Source organism: Bombina bombina, chromosome 6, assembly GCF_027579735.1.
Source record: "Bombina bombina isolate aBomBom1 chromosome 6, aBomBom1.pri, whole genome shotgun sequence".
In the NCBI taxonomy this organism is placed as follows: domain Eukaryota; kingdom Metazoa; phylum Chordata; class Amphibia; order Anura; family Bombinatoridae; genus Bombina; species Bombina bombina.
Window position 1 is genome coordinate 884432718 of NC_069504.1, and position 24074 is coordinate 884456791.

General features: G+C 35.5%; 1 protein-coding gene across 10 annotated transcripts in view; it reads right to left on the reverse strand.

The window, feature by feature from the left end:
• Positions 1-2670: 2670 nt before the first annotated feature.
• NLGN2 (neuroligin 2) overlaps positions 2671-24074 on the reverse strand; it is a 177144-nt gene continuing 155740 nt past the window's right edge. For 4 of the 10 annotated variants that reach the window (XM_053718399.1, XM_053718393.1, XM_053718398.1 and 1 more), the window contains 4 exons: positions 12298-12447; positions 8433-8618; positions 5354-6143; positions 2671-3671 (listed from right to left, as the gene is read on the reverse strand). In XM_053718399.1, the coding sequence (XP_053574374.1) occupies positions 2816-3671; positions 5354-6143; positions 8433-8618; positions 12298-12447 (1982 nt within the window). In that variant the 3' untranslated portion in view covers positions 2671-2815. Of the gene's footprint in view, positions 3672-5353; positions 6144-8432; positions 8619-12297; positions 12448-12908; positions 12927-14248; positions 14261-15196; positions 15254-24074 lie in introns of all 10 variants that reach the window. The other 6 variants (XM_053718400.1, XM_053718396.1, XM_053718395.1 and 3 more) reach the window with 5 other exon arrangements.

Here is a 24074-nt window from a genome sequence, read left to right on the forward strand (position 1 = left end):
AATCTAAATAAACAATATGAAAATAGGATTAGCAACATAAGGGGAGGGGGGTTCTGAACCAACAATCAGTCAGCAATGCACTGTGCTACTTACCAGTCATGCATTCCCTATTTTACAGGTAAATTATTTGTTTGCAAATCTCATATTACAAAGCAAGGATGATATAAAAAAAATAGACCAAAAATGCACCATTCAATATTTAAATGTTCTAGCAAGAAATTAATTTTGGTAAGTTTATTTATTTGGGCCATTATTTTGGTTCCCGGAAACAAAAAATATTTCAAGAATATGAAAGGGAAAGATTATCATTCATGTTAAAGATGAGGAATTATTTAAAACATGCTAAAAATATTTATTTTCTTGAAAAAAAAATATAAATTCAGACTTGAAGTAAATGTATATCTGTGCACAACAAATACCACAGTATGTTGGCTTATTGGAGCTAGGGACGTTACTCACTGTGGTATTGATGAGCAGAGACAATCCCCCATGGGAATGAAAGCAAAATTAAGGCAGATTATGCATAAAAATATCTACTTTTTTATAATACATTTTAAAATATTCTAGATGCCAAAAAAAAGAACCAAAAAATAAATAAATACAATTATATATCTCTATACACAGCAGAATGGGGCCTATTATAGACCTTGTTCAATATAATGCTCATAAACTTTTTTTTTAACTAGTTCTGTAACATGAGCAGTTAGCTTTTTAGCAGTCAAATGTTAGTAAAGCACAACCCCCCCCCCGAAAAACAAATTACAATGAAAAAGATGAACAAAAAATATTAGTAAAGAAGTAAGAATTGTATACTTCTTTGTTAGAGTAGGTGTATCAAATTACATTCTAAATTAGCGATTGATTAAAATAATTTGCTTATATTGGGTAGATACAATTTAGGCAAGTGTATTTCTGCTTTCTTCATTATATCATTGTAAATCCCCAGACTTTCTTTACCTTACTATATATATATATATATATATATATATATATATATATATATATATATATATATATATATATATATATATATATATTTATATATATATTTAGTATGCATTAATGATAGAGCGCTTCTTTAGGGAATCAAACCCCCTTAAGATCAGTGAGGAAGAGGCCACAGTCTGAAAGTCCACATTTACAAGGCCAATGGCCTCCAATGAGTTTTTAAAAATAGATTTTAAACAAGGTGTACCTATTAAAATACTTTAAAATAAGGAATTTATAGGGTGAAATGCAGTTTTCTTTGTGATAAAGGCATCACAAATTAATCTGATATGTAATGATGGGAAACCAGCTTGTCCCTAAAACTGGATCCCTAAATTAAGTGGCACTTTTTGACTTGATATGAAGGTATCTTACACAAGGGATGCACCTGCTACTCATGGGGAATTTTATTATAGGATTTCCCCTGTGTGACCTTATGTTATGAACTGCATTTAATGTGGAAAAAGTAATAGACTCACCATGTTTTAATCTATTTTCTCAAATTAAACCTTCATATGAAGATCAAATATTAAAGTTCATTAAACGTATGTCATAATGTCCTTGTTTACCATTCTCCCTATAAATTCAAAGGATGTATACTCTTACCCTAGTATCCCCCATGTCCAAAAGGGAATTGTGGGGTCATGTGTGTGCTTCTGATATCTAATCCCTATTTTGGGCAAGAGTTAGAGCCAAGGGGTGTGACCGGAGAAAAAATAAAGTGTTGAGGGAAGAAAAAAAAGAGAATGAAGAAATTGTGAAGAAGCAAAAGAGGGCAGGAATAGAGCAAATTTGGAGAATATCAGGCATGGGGGATGAGAGAGAGAAGAGACAAGGGAAGAGGTAGAGATAGCAAGATAGAGGAGGAGAGCAGACACCCTTGATATAAGACACTCACCTCCCCAAATATTTTGGCACACTAACAGTCCCCCTCCCCCTCTATTCCATTTAGAGGGGGAAATGGGGAGTCTATGGCAGTGAAAAGGCATACAACCTTTAACTCTTCGATCACCACCCACTTTAACACTTGGCAGAGGAGGAAGGGAATCATTGGCACTGTGTTTTAGGGGAGGGATATTTAGTTTGGCCTGTCATGCATTCCTTTGCCCCCATTTACATTCACCCTCCGTCCTCCTCTCCATTTGCGGGGAGAGCTCTTCTGTTCTTTTTTTATCATGATACATTAAATCTGTAGCACTCAATGTAATACGTTTGGGAGCTGTTTAGTCCTTGGGGACTCAGTGCATTTACCAAACCCAAACACATACCGAGCAAGGGGTATCTGTGCTCCCCCCAATATAACTTTCATCAAAATAACATCCCGCCCATGGATAAAAATAAAGCAATTGTAGAAGTGAGTCTGCAGAGGTTTTGGCCTAATTAACTAGACCTCTCTACCTCCTTTTACCACGCTTCCCCCTCCACTTCTATAAGGAGAAACAGAGGGTATCTTCTATTTGACCCAATCCCATCTGCTGCCCCTCTTTTCCTAGAAGCAACATCCCCTTCACAGTCTTTTATTGTTACTCCTATCCTGCCTTCCCCATTATCTGGACAGAAAAACCCAGCTCAGGCAATGTAGACCTTATATGCCTATTTTGCAGTTTGATGGAAGTTTATATAGCCTGAGGAGAAGGACAGTAGACAGAGGCAGAGGGATCCAAACTGCTCCAGCTCCTTAAATGTCCTTATCTCTCCCCCATCCTCCTGCCATGAGGCAAAATCTTTTTTTGGGCATGGTGGGCCCACAACACCTCCTTTGGTGTTCATAAGAGGAGGGGGAGACAGAGGCAATATGTGGGCAGAGTTGGTGGGTCACTTAGTACCCCTATACCCTTGTTGTGGAGTGCGGATGAGGAAGGGTATTATTGTGGGCTGTAGTGGGAAAGGTATTAAATGGATGTAAAGAGGGGAGGCCCGAGATGGTGTTTGGTGCCATGACAGAAGCAGGTGGTGGAGGTGGTGGTGGGAGTGGTGCGTCCTCAGGAGCCCTCCGAAGGGCAAGTGTATAGTCGGGGGGACAAGCTGGACGTAGGATGTCATGGGGCCTCAAAGGCTCAAGGTCAGGGGCCCCTCCACCCCTTTTGATCTGGAGGGACATAAGCTCCTCCTCTGGGCCATGGTGTGCCAAATCGTTTCCAGGGGCACCACCTCTTCCTGGACTGTGGCGCCTCTGACGGAGCTCATGGCGTCGATCTCTCTTGTAGTAAAGTGCTGCAAAAGCCAGAATGTTGAGAAATAGTAGTGAGGCTCCCACCGCTACTGTCACACTAAGCTCTGTAGAGTAGTCACGTGAGTCACCTGGAAATGGTGAATATCGTGGATGATTCTCATTTTCATCTCCGTCATCATCAGGAGGAAGAGTGGCATGGGGGCGTCGTGTGGTACTCCCGCTGCTTCCACCACCACTTGTCCATGGACCAGTTGACCAACGTGGGTTATAGGGTGGCAGCCGTGTTGTGCTGGAGGTTTGTAGAACTGTGTTTAGATTATGAAGGTGGGGAACTAGCTCGAGCCAGAAGGCTACCTTATTTGCACGGTAATTATCCTTTACTCGAGGCTTGAGTCCAATGTGAAGATACTGTTTCTCCTTAGGGTTGAATTTGGTCCATACCACCTCCTCAAAACGGTTAGGCTTTGTGTGGATAAATTTTGTGTCTTGGGGGACGGGCTGATTGGGGTCACTGCAAAGAAAGAGAGTAAGATAAATTAAATGTAAGGGATCTGCAGTGGTCCATGAAAAAAGAGATTAGTCAAACTAAATGATCAAAAGAAAAATTACTTTAGTTGAGAGTGAAAAAGCTGTAGTAAGAAAGTGGAAGTGAACAATATTGAGTGTACAGTGAGAGGTGTTTGGTCAGTCAGGGTTAAACTGGTTCAATTAAATAGAAATTTAAATTGGATATGTTGCCCAAGAAAGTGGAAACTGACAGAAGGAATAACAAAAAAGATACTTTAATAGTGGGGCATAGTACAGGGAAGGGCAATAATTATAAGAGGAAAGGAGCAGAGATACTAGGGTGACTTGTAAAGACTGTTTTCTCCTTCATAATTGTTTGTTATCCAGTGGAACCTAGTTAAACTTTTTAGGTACAGTAAAATATATAGGCTCAACATAATACAAAAATACAGCAACATTCCCCTTTAGCTTTGGACATTTAACTTTGCATATAATAAAATAATTAATTGTATCTTTCAATAGTGGGCATTTGTTTTGTTCGTGTCTCAATAGAATACTATAAAAGAAACCAAACTTCCAATCTTTTTATTTTATTGTTGAAGTGGTGGGAGATTGAAGAATAAACTAAAGCGGCGCTTCAGGTGAAAAAAATACTTAAAATATAAATTCTTAAAAGTCCTCCAATAAATATATTACACAGTCTCTAAAAGTACATTTTTTGTGTTAGAGTCCTGATGTTTAATGATATCTGTATGGTACTGCAGAAATCAAATGAAAATTCTAATCCTTCGTCAAACCGGTAATTTACCTTTCCGGCATTCGCATTTCCCTTTAAGTTACAAGATAGTAGCATCACAGTTATTGCGGATTTCAGGGGAGTAATCACAATCTTTATTCCATACAGGACAACAAGTGAGTGTTTGTTATCCTGTGTGGGACAAAGATTGTGATTACTTGAATACTCAATCAACCGCTAACATTGAAAAACTGCACCTCTCTGTGCTGGATTGCAGCGGAGATTGACTACCTATTGTGAAGATGGATACACAGAAGGCAGAAGAATAATACAATTTCTATGTGGATATATCACTTTCTAACAAATACAACTGCTAATACTGAGAGACTGTGTAACTGTAATCCATTTATTGGAGGGCTTTTAACAATTTATATTTTACGTTTTTTGTTCACCTGAAGCGCTTCGGTAATTCATATTGATTGTCTAATAAATGTATTTAATTTGATAAAATTGATAATTTATGAAATCTCATTTAGTATCAAATATTTATTGATCTTTACCTAAATTTTTTATTAACTTTTTATTGATTTTTTTAATTGATCTTTACTTTATACCTAGCCTGTGTCGCACCTCTCTTTTTTAATTAATGGAATTATATGTATGTTGATTTGGAGCAAGTTTTATCCACAATTTGTGAGGGAGCATATAGGTATTTTTAGTAAATTTCAATACTTGTATATATATATATTTTTGATATAATGAACAAAAGAGGGAGTAGCGCAAAACCTGTTCTAGGATGGTAAAAATATAAAGGAAGCAGTAAATGGAGTAAAAGAGTGAAGACAATGCAGTGGTAAAACAGTGACCAATCGAAATTAGCTAGCAATATACTGGAAACATTATATATGAAATACAAAATAAAAAAACTTTATTAGGACATATGCTCTTACCCTGTCTTTGCAAAGTTGGTCCAGTATGTCATGACTACAGCACTAAGCATGACATCATTTTTGGAGAAATTGCAGGGGAAAAGATCTGTGGCTCCAACCATAGGCACCCCAAAAACATAGGGAACTTCATCCCCGTGGGCTGCTTCTCCCCATTCTGGCCGCCCTTCTGCCTGGCATCTGTGGTAGAAGGCATAGAAGTATACAGGGGATTCATATTCTGCATGGAAGCGGGCTGTGGCTACTGCCGGAGCTACCCACTGGTGATCTGTGAACAGAGCCAAAAGAGTCTTCCTCCTCATATCCCCATTGTCACGGTCTGCCCAATCTGTGTACATAAATTTAATAGTCTCACGGAGGACATCCTTTCCCTCTGGGTAGCCATAGAGGTTGTCCACAAAATTGGACACTGTAAAATCAAAGTAGCTGGCAGAGATGCCATCCTCATTCTCCAGGGTGTCCTCCACAAACTTTAAGCCTTCACCTTGATTGACACCCATCAAGATATCATAATTGAGGAACTCTCCCTGCTCCATTAATATCTCTGGATCATCTGGCACCACATCACCATCCACCACAGGGCCAAAAGCAATATGGTACCGTGCTGGCTGGATGTCCTGGTCCACAAGATCTCTGTAAGGTTTCCTTCTCAGGCAATTCACCGTCTCTGAATTTTCCTGGTAATCACAACCCACTTTAGAGGCCAGGAGACGGGTGTATTTTAGGGGTTCATAGTTCACAGACCAGCTGGAGATGGCTGTTCCACTCTGAGCAATGGCTTTTTGGAAGAGACCTAGCAGGCAATACAATTGTTATTTTATAAAATATAATCAGTCTATATAAAGTATTACTGATGTTAATATTCAACAGATACATGGGGTCTTTAGGAAGAAGTTCTGTGCATATTGAAACAATATATAGGAAAGGCGTACATCATGAAAAACAGTAAAATATGAATCATTATTAAAGGCATATAAGGGATCTAGAAAGCTATCCTCCTATGCTTTTTGTATGTTTAAGCCATACTGTGATATTATACTCTTTTATAATGCATTAAACATTGTGTTTAGCATTCCTGCTTGCTGCTCTCACACGAGAAGTGTGTCTGCTGAGCATGCTCCAGCTACAGCACTGGTCCACATTTGTTAGGTGAACGTTAAATTTATTTAAAGGGACATAACACCCAAAATTTTTCTTTCATGATACAAATAGAACAATTTTAAACAACTTTACAATTTACTTCTATTATCTAATTTGCTTTGAACTCTTTGAATCTTTTGTTAAAAAGGATACCTAGGTAGGCTCAAGAGCCAGTTGCTGATTGGTGGCTGCAGATATATGCATCATGTCATTGGCTTACATATGTGCTCAGCTAGCTCCTAGTATTACATTGCTGCTCCTCCAATAAAGGATACCAAAGGAATGATGCAAAATTAATAATAAAAGTAAATTGTAAAGTTGGTTAAAGTTGTATGTTTTCTCTTAGTCATCACAGAAAATGTTTGGGTTTCATGTCACTTTAATTTGAAGTAATAGGAAGAGTTACAGGTACAAGATACAGGGAGCAATAGCTAGACCTACAGTGAGATACTTTATAAATATTGCTATAAATAAATATGGGGAGAAGATATACAGGTATTAAAGGGATATTCCAGCCAAAATTGGAAACCACACAGGTGCATTTCGGTATTGAACAGAAGCATGTTTGTAATATAGATGCATTATCAAAAATGCTTCTAATAAAAGCTTTAGCTGGTTCAAAAGTGTTTCAAAAGTGTATTTAAGTATGCACCGTGCACCAGTATTTTAATCCCAGCACTTGCTCAGAGAGCCTGGAATGCTACAAGCCCCACTGGCTCTCTGCGAAGCTGCATTATTTAAAATGTGGGTGCACTGAGAATATCTAGCTATGCTTCACATGCACGTGCAGAGAAAAGTGTTAACACTAAAACAGTGATAACTTCTACTAGAAGCATTTTGCCAATGCATGTATATTGCAAATATGTTTCTATTCAAAGATATAATTCATCTATGTGCATTTAAATTTTGACTGGAATGTCCCTTTAAGCAACAGAAGGGTGATAGGAACCTGCTCTATAGAAAAATAGAATAAACTTGGAATTTCAGTAATAAGTTATTTAAAGGAGTAAGGTAGTTATACAAAAAGGTTCTAAGAATCAAAACAGGGTGCAGTGAATAATTATATGAAGTTATGGAAAGAGTAATAGAGGCTTATATAGCAATATTAAAGGGATAGTCTAGTCAAAATTAAACTTTCATGAATCAGGTAGAGCATGCAATTTTAAGCAACTTTCTAATTTACTCCTACTATCATTTTTTCTTCGTTCTCTTAGTATCTTAATTTGAAAAAGCAAGAATGTAAAGGATAGGGGCCGGCCCATTTTTGGTTCAGCTCCCTGGGTAGCACTTGCTGATTGGTGGAACACATTTAGCCACCAATTAGCAAGAAACTATTAGAACAAAACAAATTGATAATAGGAGTAAATTAGAAAGTTGCTTCAAATTGCATGCTCTATCTGAATGATGAAAGTTTAATTTTGACTAGACTATCCCTGTAAGTGAGGAAAAGGTTAGATAAATTGCTGGAAAAAATACAGGAAGTCATGTGAAGCAATGAGAGAACCTTTTTTTTCAAGATATCTTCAGCAAAAGGAGTTAAAAGAGGAGCTTATATGAAGTACATACAGGGACACCATTAGCATTTGTGGGGCCCTAGAATATGTTTCTTATGAAGAAATGTTATCTGGTGTCATAGGAGGAGCTTAAAGAGGAAGTAATATGAAGCAAATGAACGAGCTACAGTGTGAGTTTATATAGAGTGATATTAAGGTCTATAGGGTGATGCTATATGGAGCAATAGAAGTATTTATAGGAAAAGGTTACTTCAAGCAACAGAGAGAGAGAATATGTGACCAATGTGAGGATCTATGGGAAGAGATTATGTCCTATTATTTATAGTGAACAATAAAGTCACATGGTCTATACCATAAGGGGGAAGAACACGCATACATTTCACAGTATGATTTTGGGCTTCTTCTGCCTAATGTGTACATGAGCTGACCTTCAGAATGGTGGGAGAGGATGAGGAGACTGACACAGGAAGCTCCTGCCCCTGACCCAAAGATGGTGATTCTCTCTGGGTCCCCTCCAAAATGTCCAATATTTTCTTCTAGCCATCGTAAAGCTTGTATTTGGTCTAGTAGCCCGTAATTTCCCTTTGCTGCTTGGTCTCCTGTACTCATGAATCCTGCAAATAGAAAAAGTAAGATACAAGGGCTCCTTATTAACAAAACAGTTTAAATGGCCTAGATTTACAAAGCCACAAATTTACTGGCAACGTAATACAGCACCCACTGCCTACAATGAATTTAAAATTTGCAATTATTAAAGAGATAGGAAAGTCAAAATTAAACTTGCATGATTCAGATAGAGCATGTTATTTTAAGACACTTTTAAATTCACTTCTATTTTTAAATGTGCTTCGTTCTCTTGGTATCCCTTGTTGAAAAAGAATATGCACAGATCCTACACTAGTGGGAGCTAGCTGCTGATTGGTGCCTGTACACATTAGTCTCTTGTGATTGGCTAACTAGATGTGCTCAGCTAGCTACAAGTAGAACAATGCTGTTCCTTCAGTAATGGATAACAAGAGAAAGAAGCAAATTGGAAAGTTATTTGAAAATGTATTTTATATCTGAATCATGAAATAAAATGTTGGGGTTTCCTGTCCCTTTAAATCTGCTGCAAGTGACTAAATGTTAAATTGACATAGTATCTTTTTTTTCCTTTAAATATGGAACTGATAATGGGACAACAATACACTTATGACCTAGGAGATTGTATTACAATGAATTTCAGTAATTGATGCACATACTAGGACACGAAGCCTCCATCAATTTAATTTTACTATTTAGAAATGTATTACGGCTCCTCAGCAACTAACATATAATGGGCCTCAGAGATATTAGTTTAAAGCTTTTGAGGTGACTGTTACTTTAAATGAGAAGAGAGTCCTATTATGCCAGACAAGTTTATTGAGTTATCTTGGTGAATTTGGAGATTGAGGCACTAGGTGCTGTGCCTCTGTTTTAAAGGGATATGAAACACAACGTTTTTCATGATTCAGATAGAGCATGTGATTTTAAACAAGTTTTTCATTCTATTATCAAATTTTCATAATTCTCTTGGTATCTTTTGTTGAAAAACATTGACGTAATGCTTAGAAGCCAGCCTATTTCTGTAGCAGCAGTTTTGCAAGAATGGTATCCATTTGCAAAACCACTAGATGGCAGCACTATTTCCGCCATGTAGTGCTACAGACCCCTACCTAGAATACATTGAATACCATGGGAACTAAGCAAATTTGATAATATAAGTAATTTGGAAACTTTTTTAAAAAGAATGGATTAGATTACAAGTGGAGCGCTAGAAGTAAGCTTTTTCACTCGCTCACTAACGTGATGCGAATAAAAGGACGAACTAAGGATATCGCACGCACGATAACCTATTCTCAAATAGAAGTCAATGAAGCACCTTATTCACACACAAACAATAAACCATATTCTCAATTGCGCTAACCCAACATGAAAATATGAATATTTCACATTCCAATGTTCTTCACATAAAAGAATATGTTCTATTGATTCATAAATACATATTTATATATATATATATATATATATATATATATATATTGCACAAATATATATTTATACCTCTCTCTCTCTCTCTCTATATATATATATATATATATATATATATATATATATATATATATATATATATATATATATATAAATATATATCTACACACACACACACACACACACATATATATATATATATATATATATATATATGTGTGTGTGTGTGTGTGTGTGATTTTATATATACGTATAGATATATACAGATCTATGTAGGAATATCTATTTACAAATACATAGAACATATTCCCTTATGTGCAGAACATTGGAATGTGAAATATTCACAGTAAATACACTGTATAACACTTTATTAAATATGAATATTGCACAAATATGTTTTTTTATGTTTTTATCTACTTTACTTCAAAGGGCTCCAAAGCACTGCTATATATGTCTATATATGTGACCATATGTATTTATAAGCTTATATGTGTATATATATATATATATATATATATATATATATATATATATATATATATATATATATATATGTCAGTAAATACATATATACACATAGAAAATACATAAATACACATGCACACATATATAGACATATATATATTTATATATACTGTATATATATATATATATATACATAGATATTTAGACATGTATATGTATGTATCTCTATGTTAAAGGCCTTTTATTCACTTTATTTAACACCTTAGACCTCATATCTTTGAGCCCTTATAATTTTTTTGTACAATACTTTAATAATTTTTATTAGATTGTGCTATTACGAGTGTAACTGTATCTGTAATGTATTTTTGGTGTGATTTGTGCAACTTTTATGTTTCACGAAACAGTTAACCAGAGCTCTGAAGTTACGGTAAACATTCTAGTATAAATTGCGATTGCGCTCAATCGATTGCGTTTACCTTCAACTTGTAATACGAGCGGAAAACCCAACGCACGCAAACACCTGCAATAAACCCCTTATTGCTTGCGCGTAACTGTTACCGCTCCACTCGTAATTTAGCCCAATATGTTCTGGTTGAATCACAAAAATATTTTTTTTCAGTTTCATATCCTTTTAACCTTATTGATTCTAAAGCATGGGCAAAAGAATCCTTTTACGTAATCATGTCTCATTAAAGGGACACTGAACCCAAGTTTCTTCTTTCGTGATTCAGATAGAACATGCAATTTTAAGCAACTTTCTAATTCACTCCTATTATCAAATTTTCTTCATTCGCTTAGTATCTTTATTTGAAAATCAAGAATGTAAGTTTAGATGCCAGCCCAGTTTTGGTGAACAACCTGCGTTGTTCTTGCTGATTGGTGGATGAATTCACCCACCAATAAACAAGTGCTGTCCAGGGTACTGAAACAAAAATTGCCTGGCTCCTTAGCTTAGATGCCTTCTTTTTCAAATAAATATAGCAAGAGAATGAAGAAAAATTGATAACGAGTAAATTAGAAAGTTGCTTAAAATTGCATGCTCTATCTGAATCACAAAAGAAAAAATTTGGTTCAGTGTCCCTTTAAAGTGACTTTGGAGTAATGCACTAACTTACATCTCTTCTTATTCACTATGAACAAACTATATATATATATATATATATATATATATATATATATATATATATATATATATATATATATATATATATATATATATATATATATATATATATATACTATTGCCAAGCAGAAGGCATATTGCCTGAACCCTTATTGTCAGTGGTGTCAGAGATGGCACACTCTTGAGTGCAAGATGCTTAGGTAGAGAGAGGCACTGAGTCAATGAGTGCTTGTGAAAGTGCTGACACGGACAATAATGCAAAAGCATTATGACCTCTGAGTGGCTATAGTGCTGTAGCCTAGTTTTTTTATTTTTTTATTATTTATTTTTAAATAGTGAAACTGGGGGATGACTGGAGGCTGCAAAAAACAGTAAGTTTCATTTAAAATATGTATGAACACAGCATGCATATTTTAAATGATTCCCTGTAATGCGGTGCTCCTTGGGAATTAAAAGCTGTGCTTTAAAGTTAATGCATCACTCCAATGCCCCTTAGCAGAACATTCTCTCTTTAACAGAATATCGTATTCTTGTTTATATAAGATCATGTGCAGCTCTAAATTCCTTTAAATTAAGAAAATACATTAAATCAAGACATTTAATGAACAGAGTCTCTTTAAATGAACCTTAATATAATATACACACTAACAACACACAGATTCCTCAATATTCAGAGAATCTGAGGGGGGACATACCCAGCACTCCCAGTCTGTAGTTCATGGTGACCACAATAACGTTTCCATAAGCAGCAAGGACACTACCATCAAACATATTCCCAGTTCCTTCCATATAGGATCCCCCATGGATGAACATCATGACAGGTTTCTTTCCGCTGTCTCGGATATCTGGAGTGGGGAGAGGAGTTGAGACTTGAGAGGGTGAGAGCTTGTGAAGGGGGTATTCGGAGTGAGAAGGAGCACTACTTGGGAGTAGGTGATTTAGTGTCTGAATTTCAAAGGAAACATGACTACAGGTTGTTACCTGCTGAGACAGAATATACTGCAGAACATCGCTCTGATAACCAGACCACTTTATTGAGCTTCATTTTGTATTACATTTAACCATTCAAGCACCAGAGCCCTACAGATTTCTTGTATTAAAAATTCTTCATTCACAACCCAGCAGATTGTCTTTTTCTGCTAAAAACTACACTCTTTACTCTTCTATCAGAGCTCTACACTATACAATTTTCTCACTTCCCTCTTTCTTTCTATTAAAGCCCTTAAATCTTACACTCTTAACCCTTTTAACAAAGCTGTGCAATACCCTTCCCTTGACCCTTCTACTGACAGTGTCCTAATATTACCTTCTTCTAAACTTCCTTCTATCACAGCACTGCAGTGTCACTTTCTTAACCCCTGGGCAGCCACTGAAGGATGAAAAACATTGAATAGCAAATTGTTGCATCTCTCTGGCAGCCAAAGGGTTGTCCCACTCTGCAGACTTGCTCACTTAACCCCTTTTACAAAAGAGACCTGTACCGTATTGTTTTCTTAGTTCATCTTGTTCCAGAGTCCTAATGTCTTGCTACTCTTCACCAATGCTTAACAGTGCTAGTGCCAGACGCATTGCATTACTTTCCCCTTTTACCACATTGTGTACTGAATATATTTACTGAGACAAATCCTCTCCACAGAATCCAGCAAATCTTAACACTATTTACCTACCTCTTATAACACAGCAATGCAGCTCATCGCTCATTTTTTTCTTGAAAACTGTTGGCTAATTAATCTGTCTGAAATCTGAGTTGATTAATTAGTCAAAAACTCTTAACAAGGATAGGTGGTGGGGAGGGCAGAGAGCTATCAGTCTTGTGACATTTTTCCCTAAAATTAACCCTCTACTTTTTTTTGCTTCCTCCAGTTCTCTATTTCTCAACAGATTTCCATCTTTTTTTCCCGCTACATCCTCTTTTCAAAGCCCAAAACCTATGTCCTTCACCAGCTATCTCATTCCATTTCTGACATACTTCTGTGTCTGCATTAACCTTAGTGTACATATGCTTTGTCTTGTTTTCCTCTTCACAATTCCACTGTCAGAGCTTTGCTCTGCTTTATTCTACTAATCATTTGAATACAAAGACTCATAGGACATCATTTGTCATTAGTCACCTACAGTTAACTGTTAACTCTTAAATGTGAGATGACTAACGAGATTCTTCATGCTTCCTAAGTCTCCCCTCTGACACTCATCTATTCTGTTACCCATAAACCATTATATTATATATATATATATAATGATTTATGGGTAACAGAATATTAATAATATTAATAATAATGGTTTATGGGTAATTATATTGATCATTCCCGTTCCCTATTGTTTGGTTTAGATTTCCCACCTACCCAATATGACTAAGGCTAATGGCTGCAGGAAATCAAAAAGAAGTGGGAAATGAACCTGTAAACACTTCTCTATCCTACCTCTGTTTTCTCTAAACACCTTGATTTATTTATATTTATACAGCCTTAATCTTTTTCTTCCATTTATTCTTGTACACTTAACCCTTTCCCCCCCATTACGTTTCCTATAGAGCCCTAGCTATACCTCCGTATTCTTACATTTTGACCTATTCCATCTATCTTTACTCTCACATAGTTTTTCACTTATCTGTTTATCTACAATGCTCTCCTACCTTATTCAGTCTACCCTTCTGTGTCTCTCTTCCTGTAATCCTATCAATCTTTCTCTCCATTCTCTATATTTTCTTTTTTTCCCGCCATTAACATCTATCTCCGTCATTTCTTTTTTTCCTCTGGTTCCTATCTCTCTTTTTTTCCCGCAACACTTTTATTATTTTTTTTTCCATCTCTTTTATAAACCCCTCAAGCAAAAATTATTGATAGTGTAGGGCTCAAGGCTAACTGACAAAACGTTAGATATCATTCTAATACACTTCATTTATATCTATATACCTTATGTAACCCTTGTATATGTCTTAAAACTTATCTTCCTGTGTTTCACCTGTACTCTTTTTCCTCATATCATAACTATCTCTCCCTCTGTCACACTCCTCCTCTCTCTGCTCTGTAAATGCTAACACTGCTTTTTTCCGCTCTCTCATTAATCTTAACGAGCAGCAGAAAAATAATTAGCGCCCCTCTTCATTCCTCACCCCCCCCCTCTCCATGCTCCTTAATTAAGCTGTTAGGAGGAAAATTCCATCAATGCAGTCAGATTAACGATGGGTTAAGGCAGAGATGTTCTTCAGGGGTTTATCGGGAGAGAAGTTCAGGAAGTAATGTTCTGCAGGGCTCTATCAGGAAAGGAGTTAGGGACACAATGACTTCAAGAAAGTGATTGTCTGCAGGACTCTGGTACAAAAAGGGCTAAAGAGTTTTTTCTCTCCATAAATGTGTAAATGCAAAAACACATATCTTATTTTGCCATGTATGTCTTCAAATCTCTTATTCTTCTGACTCATTCTATTCGTTTACATGTAAGATAAAAGACATCTCTTCAAGAAATCAAGAATCAGCCAGTCATTACGTGTAAAAACATAAGCTATTTTTATTACCAAATCTTTAATTCATGCAAAACGCCCCCAAAAAGGAAGGAAGAAAAAAAAAAGTAATCAAGAAAGATGAGAAATTCTACCTTCATCTGGAGTGTGCTGAGATTTTCTGGGGTCCTCCCGAGATTTGGAAATGGGACCTGGAGGTCAAGGCGAAAAAAATATATAAAAAAAAGAAAAAAAAAAGAAAAGAAAAAGATGATAAAAAAAAAAAATTAACCGAGGGAGAGAGAGAAAGGGGGAAGAGAGAAAGAAAAAATAGATTCAAGAAATGGTCATAAAAAAAACAATTTTTTTTCTTTTCAATATTCTGCTTATATCAAAAAGAAAAACAAGCTTACCAAAATACAGTTAACAGGGAATTCAGTAAACTGTGCTTATTTTGTTGGAAAACCATATATGGAAAAAAACATTTTGGGGGGAAGGACAATGTAAAAATAGTTTTTTTTTAAATGAAGGAATTATTTAGCGACAATTACCCTGGCAAACAAACTGTATGTCTCTTGCCACTGTCACATGCTTCAACTTCCTGCAACTCCTTAAACTGAACCATGAAATGCCTGTATAGCTAATGTGAATACTCCATATAGCGTTTCTCTAAAATTAATTCTATCACTCCCTATAACTACTCCTATTGATCCATATATCCTCTCTCTATAACTCGTATTGGTTTTTGTTTATAACATTTATGTTCCTTCAAATGACAATATTTTATAACTCTTATCTAACCAATTATTTCTCCTGTCACTCACTGTAAAATCAACTAGAGTCTATCTTATTTTCCACTCAACATTTACCTATCAGTGTTCTTATATGTAGATGTTGCTCATTCTAAACCATTCTAGCCAACAACTGTTCCATACAATTCCTAATCTTTTGTCATAAAACATCTACTGGTACCTCCTCTTGTCTCCTTAACAACTGCATAATGACTCCCTACAACCCTTTCTATTGCTTCACAGACTCTCTTTTTAACTGCTTGTATCACTCTGTATAACTTCTCCATATAACCCCTACTGTTCTATGTATTTTAAACTCTTCTGTATATCATTTTGTAGTTACATTGTTCAGTTTTATGTAATATGCTGGTCCCATAGAGATAAATGCTAATTTTAGAGCATCTTCATATAAACATTGCATTGCTCCAAATAGTCTGTGTCTGTGACTTGAAGTACAACATATACCCTATCTGCATAAGCCCTACTTTTACTCTATATACATCTGTCTATCTTAGATATTACATCTGAATTCCATTAAACTCCAACTATTTTTCTACAGAGCACACTTAAATGTCTGGCTTATTACTACAACTGCCATTATACTTCCTACTATTGCAGAATATAACGGAGCGCCATATAAATATTGCCATTCATTTTTCATAGTATTATTCTATGTAATAAGGCTATATAGCTATATATATATATATATATATATATATATATATAACTACATATAACTAAACAGCCCTCCCTATGTTTCATAAAATTTAATTTAAAAATTCCTATTGCTTTAAAAACGTGTTTTCCACCTGTTTACTGATATCTTACTGTTCTGTGTAAAACCTTGTTATAAATCACCCTGTTACTTCATATAACCGCTAATGGTAAATTCTCCTATTGAATAACACAACCTTTCCAGATAACTCCTCCTACTACTTTATAAAACCTTCCTATATACCTTCTCCTACTGTTCTATATATTTTCCAAGAAACTACAGCCCTGACAAGATTTAGGACCTATATCTCCTGACACTGTCTCTCAAAACTGAGATTTGAAAAATATTCCAGTATGCACCAAAATGTACCAATTTTGAGATGGCTGCCTATTGTTTAAATTGTGCACAAAAAAGTGTTCCACTTGCAGTACACTTGGACTGCAGTCTTAAATGGCACATTTAATAAATTTTGATGTCCAGTCCATAGCGCTTGTTTATTCTCTCTATAAAGAAAGTCTCCCAACTTGTGTTTCTAGTTTGTGACATATAAATGTTGGGTGATATTCAGTTTTTACTATAATGCCTTATTATTAAAGCCTCAATATAATCCCAAATAACTCATATTCCTTCCTATAAAGTCTTCCCTATGACATCTCTTATTACTCCTTTGAAAATGTTCCTGTAACATCTTATTTTACTTTCTGCAATTCTGTTGTTTCACGTAATGTACCTTCATAATTTATCATTTCTGTGTAAATTTACATATCCCAATATCTTCTAATTTTATTGTTTCTAACCTGTTACTATAAATCTAACTATTGTATTTGTTTTTCCTATTACTGTCCTTTTGTTCCATAAATCGTTTAACTATGTCTACTATTTTGTCATGTACAACTAACTGCCTTATATACCTACTTCCAAATACTTTATAAAATTCTTCTCTATGTGCGTTTTCCTTTTGACTATACTTTGATTTTAACATAACATGTTGTTGCTGTTGATATCCCTGTACATGAGAATATAATTTGAAATTGAAAAAAAAATTTGGAGGTGTTTATTAAATTAAAATAAAGAAATAAATTGGGGTACAAAAGTGTAAACATTTCAGCTGAATTCCCCCACAATTAGTTAAAAAAAAATACAAAATCAAAAGGAAAAATCTATTGAATTCCCCTCTCTCTCCCTTCGCAAAGAGGATGTATTTTAGTTTACTACTAATTTCCCCCCAAAAAGGGGAAGAAAAGGAACAAATTAGGCTGGAAAAAAATGTAAAAGATCATTTGCAAAGATAAAAGAAGAAAAAAAATCACAAGATAAAGGTAGTTTTTGCTAGCGGGAAAACAAAAGACAAATCCCGCTTTCTTCAAAAAGATCAGTTTGTAGACAAAAAGATAAAAAAAAAAAGAAAAAAAATACATATACATATACAAATTTATTATGACCCATTTCAAAAGGAAAAGGAAAAAAACAGCTTTAGGGCCGGAGAGGGGATACTTATCAGGTTTAGGGTTAAACGGGCCTCTAGCTCTTCTATGATTTCTGTGAGTTTCATAATGAAGAAATTTTGAATTGCAAAATTTATGAGGAAAAGGTGGCAGGAAATTATGCCACTTGCCAGAGGAAGTTCTAAGAAAGCAATGCCCACAGGTGGTGGCAGCCATCTTAGGAGGGGAAGGAATAGACAGCCATATTGAGTCTGGAAATGTATAATTTATCAATCAGCAGGAGCTAATAACAGTAAAAATGTAGTTATCTGAGTTTTGTCTTTATAAGCATGCACTTTTGAAATTGTAATGTGGCAGAATTAAAATGTATGTACATTTTCCATTCTCTTTTTCACCAGAAGTCCTCCCTCAGTCACATTTAATCAGCTTTTCATACATGAATATATATTTAGGCCGTGAAAACGTAGATATGACAACAGGGAGTGAAAAAGGGAGGGGAAAGGTGTTAATAAGCAGAAGTGATAATTGTTGGGAGAGGTGCAATACCACTTTAGGCGGTATGGACTGACTCAAAGTGTCATATGATCTATTTCATCAGCTCTTTTTCCTATGTCTCAAACTCTGCTTGAATCTAGAAACTATTTTATCTTTCTTTATTCTTTTACTCCCAACAACTCATGCTTTCTTAGTTATTGTTTACTTTATACTCCTCTATATATTTAGTTTAAGCTCTGCTCTACATCTCTCTTGTTTTCTTTCTTTGATTCTCTTTCCCTTTTTCTATCCATTTCTTTCTATATGTCTCTTATTTTACTTTGTTTACATTCATTCTGGCAAATGGCAGTATTTCCATGGTAACACCATGTACAGTATGTGTGTGTGAGTGAAAATTAAAGAAATGATAGACTGAAGAAAGAATGATGGCAAAAAAAGAGAAGACTGGGAAAGATACATAAGAGGATAAATTAAATGGAGGGGAAATGGTAGAAATGTTGATGGTCAGAGTGAGTTAAAAACACCTTAAATTTATTACCACAGACTTTTTTTGCATTGTAAAAGAAAATAATCAGCAAGAGTTGACCCAAGAAACGAAAAGTAAGATGGAAGACCAATTTTTCAACACATTACAGTCATAGAGAATACAATATAAAAAAACAGCATAGTTTACACATTATTATCATTATCATATACAAAATGCAACAGTAATGCTAGAGCTATATCAATAAAACTCAAACACTCAGTACATATACTTTAATTGGGGACATAGTATAAAAAATATACATAGAAATGCTGTACCATACACCATCTTAGAGCCAACATATAGTTATCACCAAGAAGCTGTCCACATATTTTATGTAATAAAGCTTGTTCTAATGCCATGCCAGCTGTTTTTTGAATACCGTTGATATGCAAAAATGGTGCTTTTGATAGATATGTATTCACACCGAGGGTATAATCATCTGTTAAAGAAAAACAAGGCTGTCTTGCAAGGGTGTTAAGTCACAAGCAATGTGTGGAAACTGGCACTGAGATAACTTGCCAAAAAGAGGTCAATGACATAAAAAAGACAAAACATGTGCAAGTTGATAGACACTCATGGAATAGTGTTCACAGAAGAGTTGCAAAATAAATGTCTCCAACAAAGTTTTTGGAAAAGACAGCGTGGAACAAAGAGATGACATACAACAGGTATCCTTCAAGCTCACAATATCAAAGCAGTATGTAATGCTTAGATGCCTAACACGGCCATCTTTAATTTCATTAACATGGCTAGCTTATACTCTGTGTATTCTTCTAAAAAGAGACACAAAGATCTCTTCAGCCAGGAGAGTCTTTTTGATAGAATTGTAGATTGTTCCTATGTTTTAGGATGAACTGGTAGATTGTGGACTGCTTCTGTTTTGCTCTAGTAGTCATCAGGACCAGGCATGACATCTCTTCTACTTCTATTCCTCTTTGCAGTGCCACAGGATGTTGGAACAATGACAGAAAATCTTGGGGAAAAAATAGTGTCACCTTACACATGTGGTATTACTGGTCTTTTTAAGAAAGCCATCTCAGCTGTCTGAAGGAACTAAAGAGACATGCAACATGGTGGTAAGCGGTGCCCGATTAAGGGCTTTTTTAGCTGGCATCTAGCTGAGGCCTTTTATAACCATGAGAAGGATGGACAATTCATATGGCATCAGGCAGAGGCAAGAAGGTAGCATTACACATACAAACGCACATGGGCAAGGATTGGACACATAAGCACACATAGAGATGGGATACACACACACATACAGAATGCAGGGACAGAGGGATAAATACACACATACATGCAAACACACAAACATACAGGTATATATATACACATATACTAACAGGGGTAGATAAGCACGCATACTTGCAGACAGACACATACAGGCATAGACACACACACACACATTCAGACAGACACATAAAGTGATAAGCATACACACATACATGCAGATACACATAGGGGTAGACACAAGCAGACACACACATACAGGAATAGACACACACACATGCAGACAGACACACAAAGTGATAAGCGCACACACATACATGCAGACAAACAAACAGAGGGGTAGACACAAGCAGACACACACATACAGGGGTAGACACACACATACATGAAGGCAGACACATATAGGGATAGACAAACACATACAGACAGATACCCAAAGGGATAGGCATACATACATGGAGACATACACAGAAGGGCAGACACACATATATATATATATATAGATACACACATACATCCTCAGAATACCACTTGATAGCAAATTAAGTGGACTGGCACTAAAAACAGGGATTAATCAGTGACTTTAAAAAATCTGAATACACAGTTATTGATAAAATAATATGGCACAGTATTTTCCTAGTTAATAAATTGCTTAAAACAATTCAATATACATTTATTACTAAAACAATACAATATTTATATATAGGAACATCTCCCATCATTAAAAAAAGTAAAGTACTGTGATTGCAGACTTCCTTTTTTTTTAATATAATTATTGCCATATTATTTTAGCAATAAATGTGTATTGAGATTTTTAAAGTCCCTGCAAACAGGAACACACATACACACACACACACACACACACACAATGACACACACACACAGGGACACAGACACAGGGACACACACAGGGAGACACACACACAGCCTTCTTTCATGCATCTAAGACTGCTGCCTCCTGCTCAATTAGATGGAAACCATGAAGCAGTCAGTAAGTAGTGGAAGCAACCCAATCCCCCACCCCATAGCAAACGCCTGTCAAAACCTGGTCTAAACAGTGCTTTTTCCCCCATTGCACATAAAAGCTGTGGCAGGGCATCTGGACATCACAGCTACTACAATCTACATAGTAACCTGGACCCATCCATCTCCACCTCTTAGTTACAACCTGTGTCGGGGGGGGGGGGGGGCAATAAAGTTATAAAAACAAATAATAAAAACATCAATAAAAAATAAATATCTTCTTTCATTTCCCTTCTCGCTCAGCATATTTTGCACTCATCTCAGGTGAGGGGACAAGCATTGGATGGGTGTAGTAGTTCATATATAATTCTGGATGCATAGATTTATTTTAAAGGAAATAAAATGATGACTCAGAGATGTCATCAGTCACTATAAATAGCACAGGGGAAGTGCTCTATTTAGTAACCGCCTCCTTTTTATAGGATTTTTTTTTTTAAAATGCCTATAAAAATGTTACATTGTTTTTATTACTTTGCGATTTAATGAATTGTCATTTGAATGTTGTTTTTTAACTACCAGGTCTGGCTGGTGTATATTCTCATTGATTCTATTTATTTGGAGCAGGTTATTAGCTGTTTTGATTATCAGCTAAGGTGGGATAACTGTTTGATCCTAGAGTGTTAGCAATCTGGGGCACTGCTAATTTGCCCAGTGTGCTTCACAAGCATCAACATTGTGAGTATTGTGAGTCTTATTTGTGTGATTGGAGCCATTTGTGGCAATACATTACTGGTGTGCTCTTACTGTTTGTATTGTTTTTGAGCAAACAGCAATGAATGAGTACAGTTGTAAAAGAAAAGATGTGAGTGTTTGAACTGCAGGAGCTGGCAGAGTGAGCAGCTACCTGGAAACAGACAGGATTGTGGTAGTCCAGGAATATACAGCAATCACTAAGCAGAAAGGAACCAGATTCCTGGTGAATAAAACTGATACCAGGTGGAGATACAGCAGGAGTTGGCAGAATAAACTGCAGTCTAGTAACACACAGAAGTACATTTTCTGGCAGAGGAACCTGCAGTCTACTAGCACAGGAGTATGCAGCAATGAGGATTCATATTAGCAAAGCAATTACACATAAGTGGGTACACAGTACAAACTACCAGAGTAAGATACAAGCAGAATGTGTTAGAGTTTTCCAGCACAGAATATACAGCACAAAAATGGCATAGCTTTTTGGCCTAAAATAATCACTGAAGTCAGAGCAGGCTAAGAAGATTGTAAATCAACAAAATACAAGCACTAGAGAAAGAGGTAAGTGGTCACAATAGAAGACAAACAGGAATTCAGGAAATAGGTTCAGGAACTTAAAGTAAGGTCATGAACACAGCAAATGGCAGGAAAAACTAGTAAATGACAATCTAATGCTCTAGTGGTCTCTGAGCATAATAAATTCCATTATGGAGCCCCCCAACAAAATTAAATATTGGGTGAATAAAAAAAATAAACACTGAAGTTATAACAATTCCATAAGCAAAAATGCAATTAGTGTTTAAATTGGACTGTGATGCAGGAATTTACTCCCCAACAACACTATGTAAAACTAGTTAATACTAGTTACCTTTATAAATACAAATACCGTCCTGTTTAAATATGTTTACGGTTTAGAAAATCCCCCCTATACATATAAAAAAAAGCATATATTGGTGGCATCATTTATTATTAGGACAGTTAGAAAGATATCCCTTAATATTCCAGTTCTATAGTACAGCTACAGTAAAAATGCATAACGAGGTTGGTACAGTGAGATTGCATACACGCAGTTGGTACAATGAGATATAGTTTTGCGGAAAAGAAACGGCTCATTAGTTTCAACAGTAGAAATGGCACCTTTGTACAAAATACATTTTACAGTGTAAGAAATGTTTCAAAATGCACTATCGTGACCAGAAAAAGCCACTGCAATGTTTTATACAAGATATTAATATCCTGTACAGGTAAGGGACATGAAAGTTTTAAATAATTTTCCAATGTATTTCTATTATCTCATTTGTTTATTTACAGTATTGTATTGCTGCTCCTTCAAGGATACCAAGAGAATGAAGCAAGTTAGATAGAAGTAAGTGGGAACGTTGTTAAAAATTGCATGATTTATCTGAATCATGAAAGAAAAAAATGGGTTTCATGCCCCTTTAATCTAGTTTGTAATCCGAAAACACGCCAAAATAAAAAACACTTTTTTTTTTTTTTACAATAAATGAATACAGTATAATGCTTATACATTACACCTCATACACTGTATACCCATAATGCCCAGCTCAAATGGATTAAACAATAATGTTTTTTAAAAAACAAAACATTGATTTCACAACTTCTAAATATATATGCTATTGTCACCACATCACAACATGCAATTTTGTACTTTCAAAAATAACATTAACAAATTTAGACCATCCTATATTAAAGGCACAATGTACTGTTTTGTTTTCTCTCCTGTAATGTGTTCATGATGATCCATTTTACCTGCTGGAGTGTATTACATTGTTTTAATTTATTTTTGTAATTTGCAATAGCTGTTTCTCCATGTTGTATCCACACCTATATTGTAAATTTCAGTACTTAAGTACTGTTTGTAGAAAAGCTATGTAAACAAGAATATTTAGAAGACATCAAACTCCCAGGGGAGGGGGGGTTTGGGTTGTCAGAAAAATAATACAATTCTCATTTTTAATTGTTCTCTCAAAGTACTGGCCTCACTGTGTATACAGTGAGAAAAATGATAAGGAAGATTTTGTGTAAATACAAAGCTAAGCTAATGACATCTGCTTTCCTTACACGCTAAGTCATTTTGATTAGGTTGAGGTTTCAATT